We start from the raw sequence: 12813 nt of genomic DNA on the forward strand, positions 1-12813 counted from the left end.
GCCTGCCACACTTTTCAGCTTTTAGTTTGTGAAAACATTTGGAAACAGTTTTATCATTTTGATTCCACTTTTTTCTACTCCACATTTATGTACACTTTTGTTTTGTTCTTGTACAAATAATCTTAATAAAGAACATGAAGCTTGTGGTGAATATTAACAACATAGTCTACTGTAGAAAAAAAAGGTCCATCAAATGATTTATAATTACTTAAAATGTAAAGTTATCACATCATTGTATTTTAATGATTAAAATAATGTACAGAATTATTTATATCCCCCTCTCAGAAACAGCATAAAAAAAATAAAAATTAATTTTACTTACAAATTATCTGGATGTTTAAGAATGGAGAGGAATTTAAAGATCTATCCAACCTAAAAACAATAATGCTTATCAAAGACAATTCTGAGAAAGTGGAAACCTGTGAAAACCCTGTCATTGATTATATGAAGGTAATGTGAATAAAGATGTCTCTACTAATACATAACGGGGGAAAATCCATGAGAGTTTGTAGTTTCAGCAGATTTTGTTGAATTTGGACTGTTTTTTCTTAAGATTTCTTCTGCTTTTGTAAAATCAGATGTCTTATTAATCGTTTTATTTAGTCACATGTTCATTGCAAATTCATTATTTGGAAGTAATAAAGCTAACCCTTGCTGACAAGGTCTAATTATTGGCAGGGTTATAGTATTTAATAGGAAATAATGTTGCATACTTTCCATTCTTTTTCCAATGACATAGCAGGAGTGCTTTCCATTTTAATAAAAACTGTTTTCCGCTGGTTACTCTGAACAGATGATTATATTTGGTGATGGAATTTTAAAATAATTAAACTTGCATATGACATTGGAAAATTTGCCATGGACTTTTTCAAAGTAAATGACCTTGCTTCTGTCCTGTCATCTTCCTTTTACAGACATAACTACCGTCTCAAAACGCAATGCGTCTGTACGTTTATTTTTCCTGTAACTTTGGCTTTTGCATTTGCAAGTTTTTCATCCACAATTTTCTGTCGCCATGGCACAATTTTGTCTGTCATTGGCCAGTTTTCAAAACTCCACAAAACTAAACACATTCCTTTCCAATGAAGCCACAAGTCTATGTGTGCCAAATACCCCCATGTACTGTAGCTTCTGCTGTGACATGGAAAGAGAGAGAAAGAGAGGGAGAATGGTTGAACAAGAGACATGGTGATGGAAAGTGATGAGCAGACAGTTGAGAATCACTCAAACAACTACCTAGAGTTGATCAAATAGATAACAAATCGGTATCCTAAGGCCAGTTGACCTTATGCGCTTTGAGGTACAAGAGCCTAAACTAGCAGCTGATGGTGGAGTACAACGGCAGACCAACGGTGCAACCCATCTGTGCCTTGTATTAAAGCAGGCTCACACCCCAAGGCCAAAGCCACCATGCCGTGTAATAGCTACATACACCAAGGCTCAGTCCTGAGGGGGCCAACGAGTCACCCACTGGGATGACAATTGCAGTTTTGTTAACACAAACACAATATAACACACATGTCCAGACATTCACCAAGAGCACAGAAAGAGAAAAAACACACATTTTTTGGGGGGTAGTGTGTAACTACCATGTAGCTCTGCTGTGTAAAAACACTTTAAAGACACAAATGACTGAGTAAATAACACCAACCTATTCTTAAACCCAGTGTGAGATACTTTTCTCTGGAAGGGAGGTTATATTTTCCCTTTCGATACCTTTCTGCAGCTCTGGTTGGACATTGTTCTGTGTGCACTTCCTGTTGTGTTGGCCGCTGTGTAAGTGTGTTTTGTATTCATCCAGGTGTGCGAATGTGATTGTGTGTGCGAGGATCAAAATTGAAGCAGAGTTGCAAAGCATATTATCTAAGCTATCACATCTCTTCTCAGCATGCATTCTGCTGCCTGCTGTCAGACATACATATCACTAAAAACAAGCATAAAGAACATTTACAAAATGGCTGTAGGCAAAAGTGTTAAAAGAATGTGTCAAACTGAGCTGTGGAAGAACTTCTCATTCTTTTTTTGTGGTAAGGAATATAGGAACTTGTTTAATATTAGTTCAGTAAGACTGCATAACAAATGCATTATTACATTTGAATAATGGAAAAATATTTTGAAAAAAAAACCAACAAAATTCTTTACAACTTTAAGTTCTTTTAATAAATGTATACATTTTATGTTTCGATTATCTAATGACGAAAATAGCTATAATGTAGAGAAAAAAAATTACTGTTCCATTTAGAAGCAAACATTACCACATGACACTTCCACCTTTGGTTTAGTTTAAAATGCAAGTTTGTGCCCCTGTGTTTTCAAGACTTGCATGCATCAGCACAAACAGAACAGCATTTCTCTAAAAGCAGTGATGTTTGGTTTAGATGAAAAAGAAAAACATTGAAAGGAGGGGGTGGAGGTCTGTGGGTGGGCGATTGTGACAAAAAAAAAAATAAACTCCACCTTGTAGTGGCTCAATTTTTAAGTTTGGTCAGTCTGGCTTGGCTTCATTTCTTAGCTTTTCTCCTTCAGAAAACCCCCATTTTAAATAATTATTTTCTCAATAAATTACTGAATTTTCTCTTGTGTCAAATTTTCTGACCCATTCTTGTTTTCTGACTCTCCCATTTGCACCTATCATTTCCTTTTGCATTAAAATAGCTGCCTTACGCATCAAACTTACCCTAAACTTGTAACATCAATTTTCACTTTATCATTTCTATGGTGTTTGTACTTTTTTCTTAAAAAATGTGATGAAATTCTCAGCCTTCTGTGCAAAAGGCTATATCTGAGGTAAATAGCAATGCATATCCTCTTCCACACCTTGTCCATCCATCCATCCATCCATCCATCCATCCATCCATCCATCCATCCATCCATCCATCCATCCATCCATCCATCCATCCATCCATCCATNATCCATCCATCCATCCATCCATCCATCCATCCATCCATCCATCCATCCATCCATCCATCCATCCATCCATCCATCCATCCATCCATCTTCTTCCACTTAACCAGGATCAGGTCACGGGAGTAGCAGCTTTAGTAGGGAGGCCCAGGTGTCCCTCTCCGCAGCCACTCGTGCCTGCTCCTCCGGGGGAATCCCAGGGCGCTCACAGGCCAGCCGAGAAACTTAGTCCCTCCAGCATGTCCCGGGTCTCCCCCTGCGCCTCCTCCCGGTGGGAGGTGCCTGGAACACCTCACCAGGAAGACGTCCAGGAGGCATCCTAATGAGATGCCCGAGCAACCTCAATAGGCTCCTCTCAATGTTGAGGAGCAGCGGCTCTACTCTGAGTCCTCCCCGGATAACTGAGCTCCTCAGTCAGAGAAACTCATTTCATTTCTGGGATCTCATTCTTTCGGTCATGACCCAAAGCTCATGACCAAAGATGAGGGTAGGAACGTAGATCGATCGGTAAATCGAGAGCTTTGCTTTTTGGCTCAGCTCTCTCTTCACCACAACAGACCGGTACAGTGCACGCTTCACAGCAGACGCCGCACCAATCCGCCTATTGATCTTCTGCTTCATCCTCCCCTCATTCGTGAACAAGACCCCAAGATACTTAAACTCCTCCACTAGGGGCAGTACATCCTCCCCAACACGGAGAAGGCACTCTACCCTTTTCCTTTGGCAAAACATGGTGGCAGCATTAGCATGGGGCGAGCGACTGTTTTCATCATGACCCTAAAAGCTGATTTAATATTTTACTAATGATTAATAAATATTATGTGAAATACAAATTGTGATATTTCAAAGAATAAGCTAAAAATGTAACATACAGTGATTACAAACACAATAAACAAATTAGAATGAACACTCTTTTTTATTTATAAGATTTGAAAATAAACTGTTATAATATGGTAAGAATAGGTTCAATTATAGTATGCAGTTTATACTGACAAACTCAGCATAATGAAAATAACATCTAAAAAATAAGCCTTGTGTACAAAAGAGAGTGTTTCTCTTAATGGTGCAGATTCATTTTAAAACAAACCCGTTTTCATTAAGTGAAATTCCTCACAATGGATGGAGCAGCCAGATATTTTACTCAAGTACCACTGGTCATCCATCCATCCATCCATCCATCCATCCATCCATCCATCCATCCNATCCATCCATCCATCCATCCATCCATCCATCCATCCATCCATCCATCCATCCATCCATCCATCCATCCATCCATCCATCCATCCATCCATCCATTTTCTTACGCGCTTATCCCAAGGGGTGCTGGTGCCTATCTCCAGCAGTCATTGGGCGAGAGGTGGGGTACACCCTGGACAGGTCGCCAGTCCATCGCAGGGCAACACAGAGACAAACAGAGTACCCGGAGAGAACCTATGCATGCTCAGGGAGAACATGCAAACTCCATGCAGAAAGACCCCGGGCCAGAATACAAAACCAGAACCTTCTTGCTGCAAGGCAGCAGTGCTACCCACTGCTCCACTGAGTAGCCCTACAACTCGTCATACTATATTATATTTCTACTTATGTAAAAGTAAAAAGTAAAGTGCCTTAAAACTACTCCTAAAAGTATCTTGTTTTTTTTGTTGTTTTTTTTAAAGTTTCTCAAGTAAATGTAACTGAGTATATCCAACCAGTTACTACCCACCTATGTTTCTGATGCAATGGTCCTGAATTGTTTTCCTAATGGAAGCAGGACATTGCCAGGCAGTGCTGCAGTAGTTAGCTGTCCTAGAATCAATTATTACTTCAGCCTGATTATTTATCAATGTATGAATTTAGACAGATTTTTACATTTTGAGTGAATAGAATGGAGGATGCATTAAACAATTTGTTTTTAATGTTTATTTTTGTGTTTAATAGATAGATTTCATTCGGTAATTGCTGTAGGAGTAGTCACATTTTTTTCCACTGTTTTTCAGCTCTGATGAACTTGAGAAAAGTTATGTTATTCACTAGTTTAGAAAAAGTATCTTGACAAAACATAGAAGAAAAAATAGTTTATTGTTCATCCTCAGCATCCCGTCACTCCGCTCATCCGTCTCACGCTTATTCTTAGATTTGACCGGTAGAGGTCGCAGCCGAGCAGCGACTGACTGGATGGGAACCAATGGATGCGTAAAAGCATTAGAGCGCTCCCACATGACAAACCTTCAGAGCGTCGGGAAAGCTGGAAGGGAGAACTGGCGCTTTAGGGGCCACCGCTGACTATTTCATTCCTGCATTTTTACCTGCAGCTCAGTGCGGCTCGGTTTGGCTCCAACAACTTCACCAACTGTCCCGCTGCGTAGTTCCTCAGACCACTGTGGCAGGGACGCTCCCATAAATTCACCCCTTTCCCCAACTCAACTTAATAGAGATGTTAGATAGCGCACAGCATCATTGCACCGAATGTCCACATAGTACTGAAGCCTCTGTAGGACGGATATAGAACCTGCGCGTCAGGAGAGACTCTTTTTCTGCCTCTTGTCGTACTTTTTGCTCGCTTTGACACACAACACAGAAGGGTGAGAGGTCGTTTATGTGTGCGTGTGTGTGAGCGTGTGCAGGAGAGACAGACATTGCACACTTTTTTTTTCTCTCTTTTGGAGCTACGCTTTCATGCCGTCAGTCTTGCGCTCTTTGAGATGGACGTCAGATTTTATCCAGCTCCCCCTTCCAGCGTGGGTTCCTGTACGTTACCGACCGATTCCGGGCTGGACTATTACCATTCCAACAAGGTAAACAATTCTCTCCGCTAAAGTCTACTGAGATGTGTCAGTTTCAAGTGCAGGCGCTCAGACGCGCATTGGTTATACTTGGTTGGGTAAAGAAGCATAGGGTTTTAGGTTAGGCATATGCACATGCACTTCTCTTTCCTTATGGATAATACTGTAAAGAGTCCACAAGCTGCAGGAGGCTGCTGTTATTTAACTTTTATTTTGCATCTTTGCTGTCATTGACACCTGCTCAGATGAGATGCATGCATTTTCTCTAACCTGCAGTTATATTTAATATAGGATATCACTGTTGGACTGCGTGAGCAGAGTTAGAGCGCACCACTTTTCTGGCGCTGCTAATCTGAACAAACAGAACAACCTATTGAAACGTGTGCGTGATTGCACATTAAGTGATATTATTTATCTCTGCAAACTTTCCTGAATGATCAAAACTTATCTCATCCCAAGTGCGTAAATTTGACCCCTTATTCGCCACGAACGTTCCAAAAATGGCAATGCTTTGCGCACAACCCAATAAACGGTTACCAATATTTTATGCATCTAATTCATATAAGAAGTATCACTTGGATTGTTTTCGGTTCCTTTGTTAAATTCAGTGCAATTAAATAGCAAATTGTAACACCTTTTCGGGTAAAAGACTGATTTAGCGCAACAGTTGGACTCTTTACTGGAACAATTTAAACGCCCAACAGCATTTAGTAAGTAAAATAAAAAAAAATATATATATATATATTTTTTTTTCTTTTTAAAGTCAGCTTTTGGATTTGTTACACTTTCAAGACAGCAATAAGCAGTGTTTACACAAGAAACTCGACATAAGCTAAATAGAGGTGGTTTATGTAAACACACGGTACAATTATAAAGGCAGAAAATAATATTTGTTTTCATTTTTTTGAATTGGTTATGGTTGTGAAATTAGTTTTTCTTAGGTTTATGATTATCTGCTTTGCAAACAACCATCAGTAACATGCAGATATACATCCACAGTCATTCATAGTGTTTGCTTGCCTTAGAACCTGGGGGAAAGCAGGCCAGTATTTAACATTTGCTGATGACAAGGTGATACATGTGAAACATTAAAACACAGTGCAATATTTGGATTGGCATTGTCCCCTATTCATTCACGCTGTCACCTGCCTGTATACATTTAGTTGAACTCTGTTGTTCAAACACAAACACTCACCCTGAAGAGGTTTTTAACTGCTATACAAACTTTGATGAAATTATTTACCGTATATAAATTACTAACCATCTATAATACCAACCCCAAATCCTTTAATGTAAATGTAACCTAACCTTACCTGGGCTGAAATCTAAAATGTTTCTATTAGTACTTGGCAAATTAATTTCCACTGTCTGTATGTTTAACTTGTTGACTCGGGCTTATTAATATGGACCAATTAAGACAGATTCATATAAAGCAGTCAAAGACAGTGTAACAATGTCTTGCAAAAGTTTTAAACATTGTCATGTTTTGTCCAGAAATAACCACTAGAATGTATTTTCTGGGTATGTTTGTGATAGACCAACATGTAGCATAAGTAGTTAAAATTTTTAATCATTTTTAGGTTTTTTACTGTCATGAATCTCAAAAGTGTGGCCTGTATGTCAAAATCACATTTCAAGCCTTTGCCTAAATCTGTAGTTATATTTCGACCACTCCAATAAGTATGATTCCATCTAAAACATTATACAGAAGCTTCTGTTAGATCTCTTTTTCAAAATGAACTCGCAGTTTTTGTTCTAGGATGAACCTCGCTCTTCTTGATCCCTTTCCCATTATCTTTGATCAGCTTTGTTGTCTGTACTAGAACAAAAAAGCTCCTCAAAGCATTCTCACAATTATTCGTGACAGCATGCTAATTCACTTCAAGTAGTGTTTTTACTTATAAAAAAAACCCCCTAAAAAGTTAATTTCAGATTTATTTGGGCAGGTTATTGGACACAAATTGTTGCCTCGTCCATGATTTGCAGCAAATTACAGGAAGCACCTATTTTGACTTAAACAATTGAAAAACCTTGTCAGTGACTTATCTACAGATTCTTATTCCTGAGTCTGTGGATGTTTTCAGCTCCACCATCAGTTTGATTATTGCTGTGCCTGTTAGTGTAGGTGGGGATCCATGCTTTATAGGTTTGCAGCTGTGCTGCACTCATTCCATTTTGTGACAATAATTTTTATGGAGCTCTTTAACTGCTCAAACTGTGATATATATATATATATATATATATATATATATATATATATATATATATATATATATATATATATATATATATATACCTGTCTAGTGAGGTTTTACCCTTTCATTATGATGCTGACTAGTCTCTAATGCTGTCTAACAAACTGCTGCCGCCTTCATAAAACAGCTGCATTTATTCTCAATTGGAATCACACAGATGAGCTATATGTATTAATAATGTGACTTTTTAAGACAGCTTGTTGTGCTAGGTTTGTAAGGCCTTAAAACGAAATTGGGCTTAATAGATATGAATGTCATACTCTTATTTCCAAAGCAAAATGAAAACAATATCTAATTGTTTTTCCAGTTCTTAGTTTGCTACAGCAAAATAACAAAAAATATGATCATGTTTGTAATGTTTCAAACTGTAAAAAACTTCAATAAGCACTCTAAAATTATGCTCACGTTAAGTTTGTGGCTACATAAGGGGATTTGAGAGTTTTACATAATGGCCTGTTCTGGTTTCTATAATACAGCAAGTACAAAGGCCACAGAAAAGCATATAGCACTCTCATTACTAAAGAAACTCCGCTGACTAAAATGTAAAGTGACACATTATTGCAACTGTACTCTTGGTATTACACATGAACACATGTATAATGATGCTTGTGCATTTTGGTTCTTCTTCACTTATGTGGGAAGTTTAATTTTAGAGCTGTCCTCTTGTTATAGCAAGTGGTTAAAAGTACATTACCTAAAAGCATGTGATGATCACAGATGTTCATTATCTTTATTGTTTTTCCTCTACATTACAACTGATTGAACATACATAGCAGTCTAAAAGAAGGCACAAACGAAGAAGTGTACATAACACTAATTAAAATGGACTAAGTATGTAAATACATTGTTTCCTGTGTACAACTGCATAAACTCTTCATCTGCATCTTTTTTTTCTGTCTAAAAAGACAGCTCTGTGTTGGCCATAGATATGAGTTTATGTGCAGCTGTTCTTAAGTCTAAAACGAGGTTATTAGGGAAGAATGAAAAGAAAGGGTTAGCCGAAACCAGCTGGAGTTGATTGACCACACTCATGGTTGATTGATGCATGTCTTACAAAATGATTCAGCACCACAAATAATTTAAATTCACAAATGCTGTGAATTTTAATTAAAGCTTTGCTTATAGTTTGAAACTAAACAATCACATATATGAAAACGCTCATAAAAAAAACAAAAAACAATACGAAACACAGCTATGCAGCAAAATCGACTATGTTTTTATTAATCACTAATCATTTTCTAAGTAGTATAAATAAAAAAAACGAGATGAGTCATATTTAAATTACAAGATGGTTCTTATTATCATGAAGTCGTATAAATCTAATCGAGTTTTAGTAGTTTAAAAACAAAGCATATTGAATTACATGCTCTTTTTATGGTTTATGTAGTCAGAGTTCTTGGGTTTGATGTAATTAGTACTGGTAATAAAAGCTCTTTTAGTGTTTGACCTTAAATCTATTAGAGTCGATGGACAAAATATATGCTGATTTTGTTCTCTGGATTAATATTTCTTTCATCTATAGTTTTAAATTGTTTTACATTTCTATCCCTATTGGGAAGAATGTATTATGCTCCTAAGTGAATTTTCTGTCATTATATACAGAATTATATAGAACAGACTTTTTTATGTCAGTAAAATACCTCAGCATTTTAAAGAATATATGATTCTCGATTAGTACAATCATGATGGGATCCTCAAAGAGGAAGCAGAAAATAACAAAAATCCTTTTTCATTCTCACAAATAAAGAAACATTCAATTTCTAGAGCGATGCAAAGTGAGACACATGAGAAGAGCATCGATTTGTGTATGGCTAACAGCCCCACGGCTCTGTTGCTCCTCTCAACCATCCAGCTTGCATTGTCCTGCACTTGCAAAATCAACCGTGAGTCATCTTTACTTTTCACCCAAGATTTCTCCTAATCTTTTTGAAGCCTCTCTGTATCTTTTCCCTGGCTGAGTGGGAGGCTTATTTGCTCAGTGCATACTCAGCTGTGTATACCAGCGCTGAAGGCCACTTCTTCGCAAATGCCTGTTTTTAGCAGGAGACTATTTGTCAAATGTATTATGACTTGTGCATACCCTCAGGCAGAATCACTCCGGTGAAATGAAGTTAGATAGATTGCTGTAGATGTTCCACTTTCTCCTCATCCCTCTCCACTCTAATTGCACGGTGCCCAAGAGAGAGCCTCTCATGTAATTACACTGTAGTTATTCTGTAGGTTTATAATCCAATGGTTTGCAGATGTTTTCTTTGCATAGCAGCCATCTGTTCCAACTTATGCTGTTATTTATATACCTTTTTTTGAGTTTTTTGTGAAGGACTACATCAGTGTGTTTATTTGCAGTGCTGTAGATCAATTCCCTTTTGTAACAAATGAGTTTTACCATAACTCTTGTCTTTTCTTTAGTTTTAACATTTTGCTTCTTTTTATCAGGACAGAAATAAGCAGCTGACGTGTGTCCAAAACGCAATGGGACCAGCTTTAGCAGTGCATGTAAAACCCCTTCTAAAGTGGTTTGTTCCATTTCATATGCTATCCAAATCACCGTATTAGTCATGGGATACTTCAAAGTATGGGGAGGGAAAAAAAAATCACATTGAATTCTGAGAATAATTTTTTTTGTTTCTCGCTCTCTCAGAAACATAACCGTAACAGACACTGAAAAAAGAAAAAAAGTTATTTTAGTGGTACCTCAGTCTGTACATAGATAGGAGTTAATTACATGGAGGCAAGCATTCTTGGGTCGACAGCGTGGACTTTGGGTTTTTTTTTTTTCATTGTGCCCATTCATAACATTCTGCTGACTGGTCAGTCCCAGCTGCAGTAGCCCCACCATTCTGTGAAAATGTTAACCCATGCATGCCTCCACTGCACACCGAACACTAACCAAGTGGCTGGAACTGGGAAAGCTGGGTTTATTTTATATATCAAGCTCCAGGTTGTTAATTCAGAACAAAAAAAAAAAAAGAAAAACATGGTATGGCGACGTGGAATAGATGTTTTCTCAATTTAATAAAGTAATTTGATGTTGGTAACAATCAGTGTATTTGTTCTTTTGTCTTCTGACTTTCTGGCACAACTCATAATGTAGTTTCTTCACTTCTTCCCCTTTTAGTGTTGAACTCCTTCTCTCATTTACCTTCCCAGCAGCAATGTCAAAAGGTTATGCAGGGAAGCTGGATCACCCAGGGCTGATTGTGTCTCTGAGTTAATGATAAGTAGCAACACTGTTCTCTGGTGCAGTGAAGCTCACAGGGCTTCTGGTGCAAACCATTAAAGGAAGCACAAATGTGGACAACATTTTTTTGTTTGAATTTATTCAAACTAAAAAAAAAAAAATAGTTTGAATTCTCATATTTGACACAGAATAAAATATCTATAATATTATTTACTGATTTGATGCAAAACTTATTTACGTTTTCTTGTTAAATCGAGAAACAAAGCTAAATGTAGCCACATCTGTCATGTCTGCTTCCATTTTGCTAATACAAATAGGCATGGGCTGATTGGAAAAGTCAGCAAAGTTTGTTTTTTTTAACTGTAAAAATCTTTCCATCATATTCTTCCTATATTATCCAGTCCTTTTAGTATAATTCTAGAAAAAGAGTTTTCCCTGTTTATGTGGAGCAGAATGACTTTGAAGTGCCTCCCACCCACCTCTTTGCAGTGCACTGCCAGACAGCTGGCTGAAAAAAAGGCAACTAAGGCAATTTTCTTGTTTTCCTTGGAGAGCAACAAATTTGTCTGTTTGGAAACTTTTTTGAAAAAGTTACAGTTAAGATTTGGAAACTACGGGAGTGCTGCTCATCACAGTTCATAAAGGTTAACAAAGCAATTCCTCCTGGCTAGTAAGTGATGCCCTTGCACTAGCCATTTCTATCTCTTTACTGCAGATTTAAGATGACCGCAAATCGCAACTGCCAAGCAACCATTGTTGCGTCATTTAAAAAGTCAAATGTTAGTGGGGTTCTTTAAGAGATATTCTGGCTACTCAACAACCTGATATCAGTTCATTTTATTCTCAGTATATAAAAGAAAAGCTCAGTTGAAGGTGGGGGTTATAGGCTGAAATGTTGCCATCTTCTCATAGTTTTTTTCCTTTCATTATAGTGCATCTGTGCAGGATTCTGTCTGACATTTTTCTGACAAATATCAGTTGAGGAGATAAAAGTGGTGATTGTTTTGGTTGTTTAGATCAGAAAAGAAGAGCTGCGGACTTGAGTTTACTCTGCATTTTACAGTGAAAGTAACAAGTCATGCACTGCTGCAGTGCCATAACTGTGCTATGCACTTTGCCATCTAGACCATATGCAATGACTCAGAGGTGTTAGTAGGGTCATAAGTCACAAATGGCTGAAAATAGATTTTATGGTTTACCCTGAATTGTGTGCAACTTATTCACCAAAGTCTATAATGACAGACTATTTATGCTGATGACTAATTTAAGGAAATAACAAGGATTAAATTATGACCATGCATCTTAAAAAAAAAGTTTCCAGTAGCAGCTGTTTCAGTCATATCAATGCTGTTATCACACTGTAATCTGTCATGTGACTGTTATATTTACCAGAAATTGTTAGTGTTATTTAAGACAATAAATTATTGCAGGTTTTCAGACTTAGTAGACATCACAGTGAGCTGTAAGCCACCACATCACAAGGTGTCAGAGTAATTCTAAATTTGACGTTGATGGGGAGTTGAAACAGCCCAACCTCAGACCGGCTCGTGCCCCTCATTAAATCACATTAACCCTAATTTTCATCACAGCTCCTCAAAGCCAAAGCGTTACTATCTGGTTTTGACTCTTGACTGCTCAGCTGGATGTTGGGTATGTGTTTCACACACTTGTGATGTGAGTGAAGTTGAGTCCATTGAGCCAAGGCTG

At 37.6% G+C, this 12813-nt stretch overlaps 1 protein-coding gene across 5 annotated transcripts in view; it reads left to right on the forward strand.

The window, feature by feature from the left end:
• Window positions 1–5116: 5116 nt before the first annotated feature.
• LOC107103089 (thymocyte selection-associated high mobility group box protein TOX-like) overlaps window positions 5117–12813 on the forward strand; it is a 109088-nt gene continuing 101391 nt past the window's right edge. For all 5 annotated transcript variants that reach the window (XM_015402614.1, XM_015402621.1, XM_015402637.1 and 2 more), the window contains exon 1: window positions 5117–5682. In XM_015402614.1, coding sequence (XP_015258100.1) covers window positions 5590–5682 — 93 coding nt within the window. In that variant the 5' untranslated portion in view covers window positions 5117–5589. The remainder of the gene's footprint in view (window positions 5683–12813) is intronic.

This window comes from Cyprinodon variegatus, unplaced genomic scaffold, assembly GCF_000732505.1.
Source record: "Cyprinodon variegatus isolate N-32 unplaced genomic scaffold, C_variegatus-1.0 Scaffold34, whole genome shotgun sequence".
NCBI lineage: Eukaryota > Metazoa > Chordata > Actinopteri > Cyprinodontiformes > Cyprinodontidae > Cyprinodon > Cyprinodon variegatus.